The 19,017-nt window shown below is 44.9% G+C and overlaps 1 protein-coding gene across 1 annotated transcript in view; it reads right to left on the bottom strand.

The window, feature by feature from the left end:
• The window catches only part of AKAP13 (A-kinase anchoring protein 13), a 126,448-nt gene extending 110,623 nt beyond the window's left edge, over positions 1-15,825 (bottom strand). The window contains exons 1-2 of the mRNA XM_060260418.1: positions 15,675-15,825; positions 5,629-5,710 (exon numbers count right to left, since the gene is read on the bottom strand). Of these exons, the coding sequence (XP_060116401.1) occupies positions 5,629-5,710; positions 15,675-15,755 (163 nt within the window). The 5' untranslated portion in view covers positions 15,756-15,825. The remainder of the gene's footprint in view (positions 1-5,628; positions 5,711-15,674) is intronic.
• Positions 15,826-19,017: the final 3,192 nt, after the last annotated feature.

The following is a 19,017-nucleotide window of genomic DNA, read 5'->3' as shown; positions in this document are numbered from 1 at the left end:
TTAAGCAAGTTTGGCCACCCCTGCTCTACACCCTAAATATACTTTTTAAACCTCTCTTTGGGGATAGGTTTAGGGTTACCAACCTCCAAGCTGGGCCTGGAAATCTCCTGGAATTAACAACTGATCTCCAGGCTACACAGATAAGCTCCCCTGGAGCTTCCCAGTGGCTTTCCAGCGTGGACTCTGTGACACTGTATCTTGCTGAGGTTCTACCCCTCCCCAAGCCCTCTCCTCCCCAGGGACTGCACCTAAATCTCCAGGAATTTCCCAAGCTGAAGTTGGCAACTCTAGATAGGACCCTTAAATATGGATCAAAGAGAGCAGGCCCCTGAAAGCTGATTTCCCTGGTGAAAACTGAGAATATTCAACATCCAAGGGCTATTTTGGAAGAAGGGCCACTTCCAATTTCCAGAGAGAATAAAACTATTTCTTTGACATGTTTTCGTTTTTGCTTCCAAATGTGCAGCCGTTGCACAATCTGAGCACTCCTCCTCCACCTCCACTGATGGTTCGATAAGCCACAGGAAACAACAACACCCTCACAAGCCAGTTGGAAGGATAACAAGTACTCGGCACACGTGCTGAGCCAAGCGCCTGTGATTTAGGGCTCAGACTCTCTCCATCCCTCTCCAACAACAACTGTAAGGTGGCCATCATTTGTAGCACTGTGGATCTGAGTGCATTCAAAAAGCCACACAAAGCAGAATCCTGCAGGAAGCTAACTTCCAAATGGCATCGGGTGGTACCATTCTTCTCCCCCTTATTTAAGGCTGCCAGTTTCCAGGATGGGAAATCCCTGAAGATTTCAGAGTGGAGACTGGGCCACAGAATATGAGGAGGGGAGGGAGCTCAGCAGCAATGCACTGCAACTCTAGGACTTCAATTCTTCCTCTATGGCAGTGGTCCCCAACCTTTTTGGCAACAGGGACTGGTTTTGTGGAAGTCAATTTTTCCATGCACGGGGGGGGGTGGGGGGCAATAGCTTCAGGATGACACAATTGTGCACTTTATTTCTATTAGTCTGGTATAGTGGTTAAGTGTGCAGACTCTTATCTAGGAGAACTGGGTTGGATTCCCCACTCCTCCACTTGCAGCTGCTGGAATGGCCTTGGGTCAGCCATAACTCTCGCAAGAGTTGTCCTTAAAAGGGCAGCTTCTGGGACAGCTCTCTCAGCCCCACCTACCTCACAGGGTTTTCTGTTGTGAGGGAGGAAGATAAAGGAGATTGTAAGCCACTCTGAGATTCGAGGGCGGGATATAAATTCAATGTCTTCTTCTTCTAACATTGTAATATATAATGAAATAATTATACAACTAACGGCCCAGTTGCTAACAGGCCATAGACTGGTACTGGTCCACGGCTCGGAGGTTGGAGACCTCTGCTCTATGGTATACCACAGAGTGTGCATTCCAAACCTACTACTGTAGTCTGAAGATGAGTTCTAATTCTGGGAGATCTCCAGGCCCCACCTACAGCATCCATAAGATCAGCAGAAACTTAAAACAAGGCACCAGAGGCTGTGCCTATCAATCTTGAATTGATCATGCCATGATTACAGCGATAAAGGAATTCCATTCTCAGCTAAAGAAAAATCAATTATACAGCTTTCACATGAAATCCTTCAGATGGTAGAGCAATGATGTTCAAGCCCTTTTGGAATGTGGCCTTTTTAAAAATTTACACTAAAACAGAGTAGGGAGAAAAGGGTGTACACCTTTGAGCTTTGTCTGCTGTGTTGACTTTCTGCCTCTACAGAGGCATTTTTGTCTTTTTAAAACAACAACAACAGGTGCTCAGCAAAACGCACATCTTCCACATGAAGCCTCAAGTCAGTTTTACGTTTTGACTTCTCCTTTCTTTTTTGCACATGGGAACCTGGTCAAATGCAAGGGCTGGCCTACATGTGCATCCAAATGAAATGCTAGAATCCTGGTGGTAAAACAGCCAGACTAATTCAGGCTGTGGGGGAGGGGGGGCTGATGATTACATTTTTAACACTCCCTCATATAAAACCTCCCTATCAGTATTAGCACCTGAGAGAGAAAGAGACTAGCCTCGCTGTTTACATGCTGCCTTTGAAAAGAATCTGAGAAGCCCTTTCAGGGCACGTGCAGCCTGACCCAGGAAGGTGCTTGTTTATATGCTTTCATCTTGCCTTTCTCCCCAAAGGAGCCCCTAAGTGGCGTACATTGTGCTCCTCTCCTTCACTTTATCCTTACCACCACCACTCTGAGGGAGGCTGGTCTGGAAGACAGTGACTGGTCCAAAGTCACTCAGCAAGCTTCCATGGCAGAATGGACATTCGAACCTGGGTCTCCCAGATCCTAGTTTGAGACTCTAACTGCTACCCCACTCTGGCTTTCTAGAATTAGCTGCTCCAGTGCTTGGGTTGGGGGCCCAGTGAAAGCTGTCTGTTTAGGCCTCCCCTCATCTGAGAGGCAGCCTTGAGAGAAAGAGTTTAACGCTGCTGAAGGAGACAAACTAACAACAGTAAGCCATCATCGACAGTATGCTGTGCATGGTAAAAGTTAGCATGCCAACTGCCTTCATTTTTTTAAAGGGAAATTTAAACAATAAAGGAAGACTAGACTACACTACTTATTATACGTTGTCCTTAAACTTTTACAAGCATCACAGTCAAACAATTTTCTTTGAGCATAACATTCAAACCACATGGGGTTGCCAGGCCCTAGGTCTGCACCGGCAAGGGGTGGGAGGGAACTTTCCAGGAGCAAGAATGGAGTGAAGCATTGACATCATGCAGCAGTGCTATCATCATGTTGGCGACATCGCAAGGCGATGCTCTCATTTTGAGGCAAAACTCTATGGGAAAATCAGCATCAAACCATGGTTTTGTCCAAAAACAAGCGTGTCACTGCTTAATGTCCCCAATGTGATGATGTCACTTCTGTGTAACGTCAATGCATTGGTGACATCGTGCAGTTACATTGCTGTCTTCGGGCGGGGTTTGCTGGCAGAAGCTCCAAAAGCCAGGGGATTCCCCCCCCACTCCAAACTGTGGAATGGCAATCCTAAAACCGCATGAAATTTTGCTCTATTGAATTTTGCCCCCTAAATCAAATACTTCAATTGTGGCTGTTAGGAAAACCTCTGAAATATTTATGTGGCACATGAAATTAGCACAGGCAGTATTTTTTTTTAAAAAAGTGTTGGTTACTAAATTGGTAAAGTGGGCAGAGAGTCAGACTTGAATCTGGGGTTCCCACAATTTGAATAACCACTCTGTCATGGAAGACTGCTAGCTGGCTTTAGTCAAGTCATACATTCTTAGCCTAACCTACCTACAAGGTTGTGAGGATAAAATAGAGGGGAAGAGAACAGTGCCTAGGGTCCCCACTGAGGAGAAAGGGGGATATAAATTAAGTAAAATGCCAAATCAGATCATAAGTATCAGGAAATTGCTAAATAGTAATTTTCTGGGAAACCTGCATTAGTGCCAATCACCTAGCTAGTGACATCTCCCAAGGCATTTAACTTTTAACAAGTACTGGTATCTGAAAACAATAGGAAATGCTGCGTAATGATTTAGCCAGAAATCAAGGTAAAACATTAATGTACAAAAGAATGTGCTGCTTTTTCTCAGTTCCATGGACGCACAAAGCTGCCTTCCCCTGTGTTAGACCCTTAGTCTATCAAGATCACTGTCTACTCTCACTGGCACCTGTTCTCCAGGTTCTCAGATGGGGTCTCAACATCATTTCCTACCTGCTTTTTTTAACTGGAGATGCCAGGGATTGAACCTGGGACCTTAGCTACAGCCTCTCCTCGCATACAATTCACTGCACAGACCTGGCAAGATAACCTTTAGCCCCAGATTCCTGCTGAAAGAAAGTGAACTCCCATGCTTCTACCAACATTGACATAAAGTCCTCCGGCAGTCCAATTTCTAACTTCTATCAAACAGGGAACAACGGCCATTATAAGGGTAGATCCAGGAGGGCAGCCAAGTTGGACTGAAGCAGTAGAACAAATTTTGAGTCCAGTGGCACCTTTAAGACCAACGAAATTTTATTCAAGGTAGTTTTCATGTGCACTTCCTCAGAAGTGTGCCTGCACACAAAAGCTCACACCTTGAATAAATTTTGTTGGCCTTAAAGGCGCCCCTGGACTCAAAATCTGTTCTAGCATTGTTAGGGCTCAGCTGCAGCATCTCCATGTCAGTCAATCAGTTTATTTAGGGTCACAGACCAAGTAAAAAAAAAAGAATTTAAAAATTTCAACACAGAAGATAAAATCTATGCTATAATATAATAAGTATTAGGACAGACAATACGTTCAATATAAAAGTTACATCAAAACGCAAGTTAAAACAGAACATCTTAAAACTGAGAAACAGTAAAACGAGTCTTTCGGATGCTATAGCAGACAGCACAGAACTTGGCAACAGGTTCGGAAATGAGCTGATTTTCATCCGAAAGCAAGAGATTAAGACATTCTGATTCCAGCAGCCCAAAATTTGCCCTTAATATAGGCTCTATATATTTCACACGGGCCTCTTTATACCACGAACATCTAAGAATTATGTGCATAGTGGATTCAATTTCCCCTAAGCCACAGTGGCAAAGCCTTTGCTCAAAAGGAGTCCCCTTGTACCTGCCCTCAAGAACTGCTGAGGGAAGCACTGAGCATCTGGCCATAGCTTTTCTGAATTTATGGACATCTAGGTGATGGAGACAGTTTAAGTATCCAACCATGTAAAAACGAGTCTCAGCACAGCAGACTCTCAGATCCTGAGCAGCCATTGCCTCGCAGAAGAAACATCTGAATTTTAATGCTTCGCTCAACTACATGTACAGAGTGGGAATTGGTTCCTTTCTAAAGGGAGAAATTATGATGAATGGCCTTCTGGGAGGCAGATGCCGAAAATGGGTGTCAACCGAGTTCAGAGCAGGCTCACAAATCTGGGCTCCAGTGAATGATCTTCCTAGGCCTGGTTGAAGCACGCAGCAGAATGAGATGGTAGAATATGCTGAATCTCTTCAAAACTCTGCACTGCTAAGTGACAGCCAGCAGTGTTATATAGCGATTATAGTGTCAGACTAAGATCTGGGAGACCCAGGTTCGAATCCCCATTCTTCCATGGAAGCATGCTGTTTGACCTCTCACCCTAACCCTCCTCACAGGGTTGTTATGAGGATAAAACAGAGGAGAGGATAAGGTCAGAAGCTGCTTTAGGTGCCCACTGGTCCCTTGCCTTTCCCTTTCCGGGCTCCAGCAGCAGCTAAGCCTTGGGGAAAGCAAAGAGAAAGCAAGGCCCTTCGCTCAGGCCTGCAATGGTTCAGGGTTCCCTCTCCTTTTTGTTTGCTGTCTTGTGCTCTGCTGTTCAGAAAGAAAGCTGGGATCCATATTATCACATCCAACAAATAAAACTGAGAAGGAGGTCCTCCCTATGACGTTTTGCACCAAAACCTCAACAATGGCTCAAACCAACATTTCGAACTGAGCCTGGAAACTAACCTAAGCATTAGAACAAAGTAGGAGTCAAGTGCACCTTTAAGACCAGTGTCTGCCTGGTAAAGAGCTGCTAGTAGCTCAAAAGGATTTGCATAGCCCCACATTGGGATAAGCTATCCCAAAAAAAGGGAATAGCAAAATATCACACTTACCTGCTGAATTACAAGCATGTTTGGGTTCCAGCAGTGAAGGCTCTGGGGAAGGTTCAACGGGACACCAGCTTTCACGGTTAATCTATGATAAAGCAGAAAGGTGACACAAATGAATATGGGAATATTTCAGGATGGACTTCGTGTTCATTTATTTGGATTTTAAAGCATTTATCTATCGTTCCAGGTCAGCTTAAACTGGAATAGTCAAGAGTACAAAAATGGATGCACAATTATTTCAGTATACAATATTTACTGAGGAGCGGACCTCCAGCATTGGTCATGCTGGCTGAGGCTGATGGGAGTTGTAGGCAAAAAACATCTGGAGAGCTACTGTTGGCCACCCCTGCTCTAGAGCCAAATGTTTCAACTCAGCTTGGAACCAAATACAGCTCTTTAAAATACAAAATGAAATGTTTAGGTTCAAATCTACTGTAAGCGTAAGTAAGAAGCTAGAACAACCAGTATAGGAAGGGAATGGCAAGCAAAGATTTTGATGAGTTCTCAGAGGTTTTTCTTAAGAGGTTTTTTCCCAGAACAGAAAAGGATGGAGGGGAACAGCTGCTAAGAGCCCCAGTACAAACCATGCACAGATTATGGCAGTCCACTTAAAAACCACACACACAACTGCATAGAGTGCTCCTGTATAGACTGATTACTTGTTGTGAGATATGGTTGCCAATCTCCAGGTGGGGACTGGCGATCTCCCAATATCGTAACTGGTCTCCATATTACAGAGGTCAGTTCCTATCAGCCCCCCAAGCAACTGATTGTCATCTGCTTCCTTCTCCCTCTCACTTGCTTCCTTCTGCATCACAGCTTGCTCTGCAAGGCTTGCTCAATCGCACAGGAGCTACAGAGCAAAGCCTCCATTTTCTCCATTGGCTGAGGCTCCTCCCTTGGGGAGGAAGGGGGGGAGGCACAGCTTGTTTTTCCAGGCTTTCTCTCAGTAGTATGTATTTTGTTAAATGAATTTCTGAATTATCAATTTATACTCATAAATTTATCTTTAATATTTATTTAATTTTCCACAGGTTTTTTTTTTGTTTGTATATAATCTCTCAGTCGCACAGCAGAGCTACTGAGCCAAGCATCTCTTCTTTCTATTGGCTGAGGCTCCTCCCCTTCCTGGTCCCCTGGGGAAGGAAGGAAAGAGCCAGAGCTTCCTTTGCCCAGTTCCCTGGATTCCATGGGAGAGATACAAAGAGAGCACCTTTAAGACCAATGAATACTAATGTTTTAAGCATGTTTAAAGTTTTTTTAAAAAATATTTGTGTTTGTCTGTGTCTTTTATAAACTTTATATCTCTGCTACCTAATCTTAAATAGGCATACGCATGGCCTGGCCCGACATGACCTGGCCAAACCTGACATGGTGCGGCCCAACAAGGTCTCATATGTTAGATCCGGCCCTCATCACAAATGAGTTTGACACTCCTGCTTTAGAGAAAATGGTGGGTCTGGAAGGTGGCCTCTGTCACTATGCCCACTGAGGTCCCTCTCCTCTCCCAAATCTTACCCTCCGCAGGCTCCACCCTTCATTTATTATTTATTTAATTTATTTTGGTAAATTTATATTCCGCCCTTTCCCAGACGGGCTCAGGGCGGATTACATCCAGGTAAAACCAGTCAATGCAATAAAACCAATAAGACCAATAAAATACAATTAAAACAGCAACACAACATGGCACTGTATAACAAAGGTGGGCGAGCTCATAAAGCAGGTTGGAGTATAATTTCAATTTCCCAACCTGGAACTGGCAACCTGATGTGAGCCCTTGTATGTGCCTTTTCCTAACAAAGGACTCACAGCTAGTGTTTGAGGGACGGGGGCTCAGTGGCAGAGCATCTGCTTGGTAAGCAGAAGGTTCCAGGTTCAATCCTCGGCATCTCCAACTAAAAAGGGTCCAGGCAAACAGGCATGAAAAACCTCAGATTGAGACCCTGGAGAGCTGCTGCCAGTCTGAGTAGACAATACTGACTTTGATAGACTGAGGGTCTGATTCAGTAGAAGGCAGCTTCATATGTTCACATGGAAACTGCCTGGATTACTATATAGGTAGTCTCCTGTGCAATCACCGAGTCGTCACCGACCCATGGGGTGACATCACATCAGGATATTTTCTTGGCAAACTTTTTAACAGAGTGGTTTGCCATTGTCTTCCCCAATTTACCCCCAGCAAGCTGAGTACTCATTTTACCGACCTCGGAAGGATGGAAGGCTGAGTCAACCTTGAGCTGGCTACCTGAACCCAGCTTCCACCAGGATCGAACTCAGGACATGAGCAGAGCTTGGACTGCAGGACTGCAGCTAACCACTCTGCTCTAAGGGGCTGCTCTAGATTACTATGCAACATGTCAATTAAAAGTTATCAAAATGTCCTTTCTCAGCCTGGCTTTTTGTTGACTTCTTGTTCTAAACATTGACATCATTTGGCTCTTTCATTCCTTATGACATGATGGTAATGCAGCTACACCATGGCTGCTCAGTTGTGCAAAGTTGCAATTGCCAGAACTACTCAGACCCAATTCACACATGCAGGGAACAGAGGTGGAGGCGAAGCAGAGGAGCAAAGTATGTGACATCAGATTGCACTTCTTCTGGCACAGGAAAAACTTCCACAACTATAAACATGTTCCAAGATTCTGCTGTACCTAGAGCTTATAAATCAGAATTAAGCAATGCAATCCTAAACAGAGCTACACCTATTGATTTTAATGGACCTGGAAGGCTGTAACTCTATTGAGGACTGCAATGGATGCTACTCAAGAGGAAAAAGTTGATTATTTTTAGCTTTCATTTCCTTGTAAAACCCCAGGGCCCCTGTTTCCTTTAACAACATTTTAATTTAGCTTTAAACTTGCAAAACACACAACACCTTTTTTTTTTGTCTGAAGCACTTCTGATCTCCATGTTATACATTTCACACATTCCTGAATGTTTAAAAAGTAGTATAGATGCTTGGAAAGAGATTTTTTCTTATTCAGTTAGTGAAGTGCAAGATATGTGTCTTCTAGCTATCTGAATAATTGATGTAATTTTTGTAAACTAAAGTCATGCCTTTGCTCCCCTACTCTTGCAGCCATTTGTATGATTACCAACCTCCAAGAGGGGCTGCCATTTCTCCCAGAATTACAACTATCTCCACAGTGCAGAGGACAGTTCCCGGGGAGGAAATGGCTGTTTAGGAGGGTAGACTGTATGGCATCACATCCCCATTTAACTCTCTCCCCCCAGGTACCACCCTCAATCTTGCAAGTTGTTGGGAACCCCAAAATGTTTTGCAGACAGTTTTGGTCGAGCCCCTTTTTAAAAGACGTAGAGCAGGGGTGTCAAACACATGGCCCGGGGGCTGAATCAGGCCCCCAGAGGGCTCCAATCAGGCCCATGACCAACTCACTGTTGTCTGCTTCCTTCTCCCACTCTTGCTTCCTTCTGCATTACAACTTATTTTGCCAGGCTTGCTCAATTGCACAGGAGCTACAGAGCAAAGCTTCTCCCTTGGGGAGGAAGGGGGGTAAGGAAAGCTAGCTTTGCCAGGCTCTCTCAGTTGCACAGCAGAGCAACTGAGCTAAGACTCTCTTCCATCTGTTGGCTGAGGTTCAACAAACCAGTTGGGCTAAGTGTGTGTATTTGTGTTCTTTATAAAGCTTTTATCTCCCCTACCTAGCAGCACACTTTATGACGCACATGGCCCGGCCCCACGGGGTCACATTTATGTCAGTCCGGCCCTCATAGCAAATGAGTTATGTAGAGCAGAAAAAGCAAAGTCCACCAAAGGGATCAGTTGGCAATATGCAGAGAAAGTACAAGGACAATGGTTCAAAATGTTCTAGGATCTGGGGAACCTCAGGAGGTGGTGTGCTCTCCTTCCTTGGAAGTTTTTAAACAGAGGCTAGATGGCCATCTAACAGCAATGAGGATCCTGTGAATTTAGGGGGAGGTGTCTGTGAGTTTCCTGCATTGTGCAGGGGGTTGGACTAGATGACCCTGGAGGTCCCTTCCAACTCTATGATTCTATGAACTACAGGTTTAGTTCTCTGCTAGCAAAGAAACTCACTGGGTGACCTTTGGCCAGTTATTTCTGGACTCAGCCTGGACTAGCTTACAGCAATTGTTGTGAGGATAAACAGGACAAGGAGAGAGGGCTATGTATGTTGGGTTGCCAGTTCTGGGCTGGGAAATACCTGGAGATTTTGGGGTGAAGCCTGAGGAGGGTGAGTTTTAGTAGAGGAAGGACTACAACGGGGTATAATGTCATATTGTCTACCTACCAAAGCAGCCATTTTCTCCAGGGGAACTAATCTCTATTGCCTGGAGAGCAATAATAATAGCAGGAGATCTTCAGCTACCACCTGGAGGCTGGCAAGCCTGACATATGCTGTCCTGTGCTCCTTGTAAGAAAGAATTAAAAATGTGCACGTGGTCATGGGAAATGTGAGTGGCAACTGTTCAGTTCAGCACTGGAAATACCAGAGAGGCCCACACTAAATCTGGGATTTCTTGGAAATTTACAGGCCTCCCACTAGCTATAAATACTGGCCAAGCAGGCCAGTTTAGACCTCTGCTGTTTCACTCTTGGCCACCAGACTCTGTGAGGCTCCTGTCTACCTACACATCACATGCCCATAATATCATTCCCCTCGAGGAGCTCAGGGTAGTTTTCTCCCTTCCCTATTCTCTTCTGAACAACGCTGTGAAATAGGCAGGGCTCAGAGAAAGTGAGTCAACCAGGATCACCCCTCACTAAAACTAAGTGGGAGAATGGGGAATTCAAGCCCAGGTCTCCCTTCCCTGTTCCCTGTCAGGCTCTCAACCCACATTACAGCACTGCCCCTTTTTCCTATGTCTCTCGTTCCCTTTATACAAGGGCGAGTTCACTCACTGCAGAATGCAAGGATTAGGTCAACCACCCCGACCAACAGTCCAGCAACAACTGTGGGTTCTCCTCATTTCCCATGTGCAGAGCACCCAATTTGGACAGGGACTGCAGCACACGTAGGGACAGGGTTGCAGCATTTCTCCATGCCATTATCCTGACCTGAAATAAGCAGATAAAAACCATGTCTATCCAAAGGAAGGCGGGTCTGCCCAATGGGCCAAGGAGCACCCCCCTTCACACACACACATTTCCCGTATTATGTAGGGCAATTTCAGGTCTGAAAAATGGTATAGAGTGGACAACAGAAAGGCCTTCTCTACACCTTCCATGATCTCAAACTGCACCATGTGCACGGGAATTGAGGAAGACTTGCCACTTATACAGTGACTGTTGCACAGGCTAGAGAAGCCCAGACCCAACTGAGTACATTGCACTATGAACATATGTCCATCAAAGTCAGTATTGTCTACTCAGACTGGCAGCGGCTCTCCAGAGTCTCAAGCTGAGGTTTTTCACACCTATTTGCCTGGACCCTTTTTAGATGGAGATGCCGGGGATTGAACCTGGGACCTTCTGCTTACCAAGCAGATGCTCTACCACTGAGCCACCATCCCTCCCCTGTGAACCGATGCTATCTTGATCTGATTCCCAGCCAGCAAACCTGGCTTTGGAGCATGAATTTCAAAGGCTCCCTCCATGCAAGAGCCCACATGAAGAGCCACAATCATGTACACACCACCAGCAATGTTTGCTCAGGTAGACAAAAGCCCTGTACATTGAACATGGCAGCAAAATCTTATAGAGTGGATTATAATTCTGACTCTGTCTCCCTGTAACCATCCATGCCTCCAGCCAGCAAGAAAACTACCATGTGATGAAATTGCAGCAGTAATTATGGCATTGAGACTCATATAGCCACACACGCAATCCCGATCTCCACCGGCGCCTTCCAGCACACCCTTTGAGGTGGAGGAAAGACTTATTTCTAAGAGCTCAGCACCCTCCCTCTGTTTATTAGCAGAACCCACCAACAGCCGGCTCTACCAGTTGTGCCGTCTATCAGCTGCTAACGCAGAACATGAAGTCTGCCCAGTTTTGTCCCCCCATTTTCAATAGGTGAGCAAGTTTTGAGTTATCACCATGAAAAATGCAATTAGAACTGCTTTGTGTTGTGTGTGTGTGTGTTTTGGGGGGAATTACACATGTTATTTTTAATCTCTGAGAAAATGATTGAAAGGAATTTCAGATAGAACTTTCCAAGACATTTGATCCCTGTAGGGTGAATTTTTCAAGAAATTGATCTGCAAGTCTAACAAGAGAACCTAAAATGGAATTAGGCAACACATACTCTACCCATCAGATACCTTTTCCAACCATCACATTTATGGAAACCACCAGTTCACACACACCAGTTCACTAACCATATAAATTGCACGTGAGGCAAAGTGCAAATGTGAGACTACTTGCATGCCCCTTCCCTCCTCAGGCTGTGAACTCAGAGAAGACGGGTTGTTCCACCTTCTTCCTCCATGACCATCAACCAGTCTACACTCTGGTTGCAACATTAATTTATTCACTGGGCATTCCAGTCCTTCCTTCTATAAGCCCCCTCCAAGCTCACCCCATGGTCACCCTCCTCCAGTGGGGACCCAAAGCACCTTATAACATTGCTCTCCTCTTCTCCATTTTATCCTCACAATCAGGCCTCATTTTGAGCAGGCGCTCACAGGAGAAAGTAATTTAACAAGTGGCCTTGTTTGCATTAACTTTCTCTCTGCCTCCCCCTTTTTTTTGTTTTGCTATAGACTTAACAACTGGCTGAGTCTACTTGTTTTGCATGGAAGCTCAGCTGAGAAAAGGCACAGAGCTGCTGCTGAAAATCATCCTTTTGCTGAGCATTTCCCTAACCCCATCATGTCTAATTAAACTCACACGGAGATGTGTAGTCACTGTGCTTTGAGTTTTCCCCACCCTGGATCACTGGCTGCTACTGGTGGGAGCAAAGAAATAATACGATAAATGCCTCAGGGACTGGGCGTGATATGGAATGCAGGTACCACTTGCAGAAGCAGATCAAAGTCATACATAAAAGCCTACTAAGACAGATAGACAGACAGACAGACGAATACAGACTGTGAAAGTGTGGCATCGTGGCTAAAGTGTTGGATTAGGATTGCAGAGTCACAGCTTTAAGTCTTCATATACCTATGACGCTAACAGGGTGACCTTGGGCTGAACACTCTCTTTCAAAGCTGTAATGGGTAAAAATGAAGAGTGGGGTATCATGTACCATGAGCTCTGTGGAGCAAGAGCAGACAAGCAATAGGAGAGACAAAGGGGGGACCTAATCTCCAGAAGACAAAGATAAATTCCCCTGAGAAAACTGCTGCTTTGGAACACGGACTTCCTCTCCTGGTTTGCCCCCACCCCAACAGCATTACGCTGTACTGATAAGTACCTGCTGGAGGTCTCTGGCCCTCGGCCATATTCAGCCCTGGCCCCTACCTGATAGAACGTTCTCCCTAGTAACATCCATGCTCTGTGGGACTTAATGCAGTTCCACAGGGCTTGCAAGGCAGAGATGTTCCATGCAATAAAATAAAATGGACTATATAGCATTATACCTGCTGACGTCCCTTCCTTTCCCAAACCCTGCCCTCTCCAGGGTTCACCTCCAAAGCATCCAGGAATTTTCCTACCCAGAGCTGGCAACCCTCTAGGACCTGTGAGGATTTGTGGGGGCAGGGCATCACACACACACACACACACATTTCCTCTTTCCCTTCCCTGCAAGGCCATATAGCCTCTCTTGGCTTCCCCTGTTTCCTTCTCTCCTTCCGACCCACCAGCCAACCTACCTTCATCCGCCCTGTCTTCTTCCAAGGCAGAGTGGGGATTCAAACCCAGGTCTTCCAGATCCTAGTCTGAAACTCTAACCATTACACCGCACTGGCTTTAGTGAGGTGGCTGCTGGACCTGAGTGAGTCACACAAGTCACATGGTATCAAGTCACTCAGTAGTTGGCTTCCAGGCTCCACCGGAGGAGTCTCCCTCAAAGGCCAGAACGGCCCTGGAAAGCCTCCTGCCCCTCCCCCATTTTTTACTGACAGAAACTAAAGCTGGCTATACTGTTGTGGCTGCCACTGCAGGCATCCATTTCCCAAAGCTGCAGACACTGCTTCTATCATTTGGAGGAGGGGGGTGTTTAATCCTCCAGATGTACACGTTTTTAAGGTTTCAGATTTTTCCAAAAGCCTCTCAGGGTCTTCTCAGATTTTCAGAAAGACTTGTCTGTTCATGACCCTAGTCTCATGATTTAAGTATCCGCATATGTGGCGACACTGAGAATTAGAAATATTGATACAGTTCTGGAGGAGTGAAGGAATACTGTAGGGTACAGTACTGAAAGCAGAGTTCATATTGAGAAATTCATCTTTAAAAAATCTAAGTTTCTAGCCCCTAGGACTGCCAAAGATACGCTCAAATTCTGATGCCTTCAAAGATTTCAGCAATTTCTGCTGAAATCTCAGAAGGCAGAGATGAAGGCTCCAACGGCGCTTTTGTCCCTCCACATGAGCGTCAAACCACAATTAATTACGCCTCCAGATCAAGTATTTTACAATCAGTTCTGCAAAATAAGCCTACCTGCATCAATTCTGCACAATGTATAGACTTCTCAAAATTCAGTGCAGAGCAGTTTCACAGAATCAAGATATGGCCAGAAATAGCTTTGACCTCCCCCATTTCTGCTCCCCTCCATCTACCACCATGAATGGAACAAACTAAACCCTGTTTGAACCTGCATCCGAGCGAGACGAGAGAAATGTGTTTGCAAAACCTTCTTGGTCTTCGTTCCAGAGAGGTCCTTCCTTCCCAGGTTAATACGCTCAAAGGAGACTGCCATTCACAAGTCAACATTGGCTGCCTTCCTTCAGCCAATTTCCTCTGCCAGGAAAATAAAGCTCTTTCAGTGACAAAACATTCCCAGACTACCACCTTTGCTGCTTGGCGGAGCGGTTACTAATTTTAGATTTTTGGAGGGGGGAAGGGAAGAAGGCTAAGAACCGTTAGCCAAAGAGAGATATTTGCAGCTCCTGCCTCCACACCCTATTTCAAAGCAAAACTAAATCCTGATCCCAATAAAGGAGGGGGGGGGAAGCAATGAAAGGGGGGGCATTAAATTCAACTTGGGAAGGATAAATTCAACTTGGGAAGGTTCGAGGTATCATCCTGAGAGCTTAATTTTAGGGGCAAGAGAGAAAGAAATTATCGAAGCATTCTGCAGATCTATGGATTGTGATTCTACTTGCAAAACCCACACACTGAGCTAGGAGAACTCACATCCAGCATGGAAGGAGAAGAAAAAAACGAAAATCAAAAGACTTATATTGGTCTTGGCTCAGGGAGCTAAGCACAGCACTGCAGGGAGGGTTTGGAAATTTTGATCAGCGGGTGACGGGGAGGGGGAGGGAATTAAATTCTGAAAGGGAGGGGGTTCAGAAGACTACCCTGATGACTAAAAAAAGTTTTGTTTTTGTTTTGTTTTTTAAATTCTTGTGCCAAGTAGTAGCCAGTAAAAGAGGCATACATGAGACAGCTTGCAAAGGAAGCGTTTGCTAGAATGCAATTAACTGATGTCCAGCTGCACAGTTGTCTTATCAAAAAAGGGGGGGTAGGGAGAGAAAGCAGAAATAATAAAGTTGTCTACAGAAGTTAAAAACAAGCAAATTGTCAAGATATCTGCTTTGCTTAGTGCTGGTTTTGTCCGCTAGTACGCTAGTACAGCATTCATCTTTCTTGTTTTACTTGCACTACAGTTATTAACCTGCACTGAGCAACCTTTTTAGGGAATAACTTATGCTCTCAAGAAGAGGTAAAGGATTCACTGTAGCGGGACAACTAGGGGAATCCTGCACAGAGCTACCTGCGAACAGAGGGATGCAGCAATCCGAGGGAAAACGCTTGCAATCAGTGCTATACACCATTCAGATCCAGTCATTTCTCACCAAAAAACATACACTTGGAAATGAGATAATTCATGTCCTAACCCATGCCACATCAAACCAAATGGAAAAGTTATGAGGGGCACGTTGCCCGGTGCATATTCCTGTCTCAGGAGCTGGCTTAGAGGAGCAGACAACAGTGACAAAAAAACCCCACACCATACCTTTAGCAACACAACATCGACAGCCCGGTCCACCTTGGAAATGTCACATAGGCTGTACCGTCTCTTGTGCCGTTCGTACATATTGCCTGAGAAGCAAGCAAATGACGAATGAAGCCAACCATTAACTCCAAAGTAGGTAAAGGAAGGACCAAAAGAAACAAGAAATCTCTGTAGCTGTGTTCACAGAGGATCCCCCGTGCCTTAGCAAAGCGCTCTCTGAATCAGATTTGTCCAGCCAGCTCTTAACAGGAAGAAGAAAAAAAAATCTCACAACTGTGACTGGTTGATTTTTTTTTTTTTTTTAAGTCCTCTTGGAACACAGAGCTACTTGTATATAAGACTTGCATACGGCTCATGCAAAAAAGGATGGATATGCAAAAAAGGGAGGATTGGCTAGCCAGTGTGACATTTTTTCCTCCTAAAAAAAATGCTGAATCTTCTCACTTTTTGCCACTATCAAAAAAGTTTCCTTGTCAGTTTTTTAAATGGCAGGAGCGGCTTCACATCCAGGAAAGAAGGGTGTGTGTGTGTTGGGAGAAGGGGGGAAATGTGGAATGAACGAAAGCCAGATGTGTAAAACATGAACTTTTATAACAACCCCCAGCTGAAGGGGGGAAAAAAATACAAAAAAGAAAAATGAGAGATCTAGGCTAGACTAAACCTCCGTGGGTCTGATTGCAAAGTCATGGAACAGCAAAACCCAAAGAAAATATTGCTTCGGACTGAATAGGGATGAGGGGAAGACGACCACAGTTTTAGAAATATTAGATTTTGAAGCAAAATAAGTTACTTCTTTCTTCTTAATGTTCTTTGCAAGTAAGGCCACTTAAGCATCAAGTCCCGCTTGCAAGCATGTCAAAGATTCAAATGACAGCAGAAGGGGGGACAGTTAAAAACAAAACCACTCCTTCCTGGCTAAGAGACATCACTGTGTGCTCACAGAACAGAGTGGGGACGGAATTCCTGGTGGGAACATGATTCACCTCTCTGGAGAGCAACAGAGGGAGGAAATACTGGCGTGTGTCACCCACCTCCCGATGCAAGCTTCCACCCTCATGTGGAGAGAGGGGGAGGAGAGAAAGGCAAGAGAGTGGATTTAGAAAAAGTGTAAACAAAAAACTCCAAACTTTCCCCACTCCCGTCACCACTGCTACCCAGTTTAGAAGGGGAAACTCTTTTAAGCCTTTCGGTTTCCCAAACACACAAACAGGAACAGAGAACTGTGATTCAAACAACAGAGAAAAACAAAGGAGCACAAAAATGGAATTGAGCCACTTGTTGAAAAAAAGGAAAATGGAAGTGAACCCCCACTGGGGTTGGGGTTGAACTGTGTAAGAGGAGGCTTAAAAGATCCATTCTTCAACCGCCCCAATGTCTGCTTATAAGCACAGTCCCTTTCCCCTCTCAATAGTTTATTCACATCAGCCTAGCACAGGTTGCCATACAGTTCCGCTACCAAACCTGACTGGGGTCTCTTTAAAAGCCCCCTTTAATTTCCACCCTGCCCCCCCCCCCCAAAAAAACCCTCTTTCTGCAGTTTTACTTTTTTTTACTTCTTGGCTCAGAAAGATTAGAAGAGAACATGAGCAGGGGGTGGGTGGAAGATGTAAATAAAAAGTAGAAACAGGGACAAATATTGAGGCCTTGCTATCATTCAGTTGCAAGAGAAAACACAGAATCATAGAACTGGAAGGGACCTCCAGAGTCATCTAGTCCAACCACCTGCCCTGCACAATGCAAGAAATTCACAAATACCTCCCCCTAAATTCACAGGATCTTCATTGCTGCCAGATGGCCATCTAGCCTCTGTTTAAAAACCTCCAAGGAAGGAAAGGCCACACATTCCAGTTTTGTGTCTCCAGTACACAGGGCTTGCAGCTTCTGTGGGAAAGACACGTAATCAACAATACCAGGTATAATAGCTCAGGCTAGCCAGCTCTCATCAGATCTCAGAAGCTAAGCAGGGCTAGCCCTGGTTGGTACTCAGATGGGAGACCATCAAGGAAGACCAAAGTCACTATGCAGAGGTAGGCAATGGCAAACCACCTCTGAACATCTCTTGCCTCGAAAACCCCTTGAGGGACTGCCATAAACTGGCATCAGCTTGACCCCACTGCATCAAGAGAGATGTGACGTTTTGAACAAGAAGTTGTTTGCCTGCAGCAGGAGTCTGATTTTGTGCCGTGCATAACACACGGGTATACTAGAAACTCAAATGCTTGTACTGCAGTCCATTTGGACAGCATAATTCTTCAGAAAGGCTTTAAAGCAATGTATAAATCCTCCACTTTGGTCACCCCCAAACTGCTACATCTTAAATGTAGGCATAAAACTGTTCTTGGAGATGGGCAGGAGATATGTAGGGGATGTCACAAGCACTAACCAATGTGTACCCTTCATATCTCTGCTTTTTTCCCCTAGGTCAAACTGGACAAGAGTGACATTGCTGAGCTGGTTTTTTTGGTGGTTACCCTGCAACAAAAAAAGGAGTTAAAACTGGAGGGGTTTTCGTGCTCCCATCACTGTTCTTTAAAAAAAAATAATTAAATATCTTCCTCCTAAAATACAATTTCTAACCAATGCAGTTCCACTTAAAATCCCGTTTCATCCTCATCACATGTTTATAACTGTATATATCACGGTGGCACACACACTGCTTATTTATTTATTTACTTCACTTATAGCCCATCTTTGTTGCTGAGACTCAAGGTGCATTACAAAATTTAAAAAACAATCAGTAGACAGACACCCAATAGGCAATGCAAAACAACTAGGATTACAAAAGCAGAAGGCCATGCAGACAAAAAAGATTTAAGACATGAAGGGCTATAAACAATATTGAAAATTTGGTGTAGTTTGGTGTAGTGGTTAACTGCACGGACTCTTTATCTGGGAGAACCAGGTTTGATTCTCCACTCCTCCACATGCAGCTGCTGGAATGGCCTTGGGTCAGCCATAGCTATCGCAGGAGTTGTTCTTGAAAGGGCAGCTTCTGGGAAAGCTCCCTCAGCCCCACCCACTTCACAGGGTGTTTGTTGTAGGGGAGGAACATAAAGGAGATTGTGAGTCGCTCTGACATTCAGAGTGTAGGGCGGGATATAAATCCAATATCTATTTATTTTTTATTTATTTCCGTAGATTTATAGGCCACCCTTTCCCATAGTGGTCTCAGATCTGTCTGTCTGTCTGTCTGTCTGTCTGTCTGTCTGTCTGTCTATCCATCCATCCATCCACCCACCCACCCACGGCAGTAGAAGGAAAAGAACACATTCAACAGATGACCATGTCAACTTTGTGCACATAGCTGGAGACCCAGCTTAGAAAGATGTCTGCGGCAGGGATT

The sequence above is a fragment of the Heteronotia binoei genome, chromosome 19 (genome assembly GCF_032191835.1).
Source record: "Heteronotia binoei isolate CCM8104 ecotype False Entrance Well chromosome 19, APGP_CSIRO_Hbin_v1, whole genome shotgun sequence".
NCBI lineage: Eukaryota > Metazoa > Chordata > Lepidosauria > Squamata > Gekkonidae > Heteronotia > Heteronotia binoei.
This window is presented reverse-complemented; position numbering and strand designations above follow the sequence as displayed.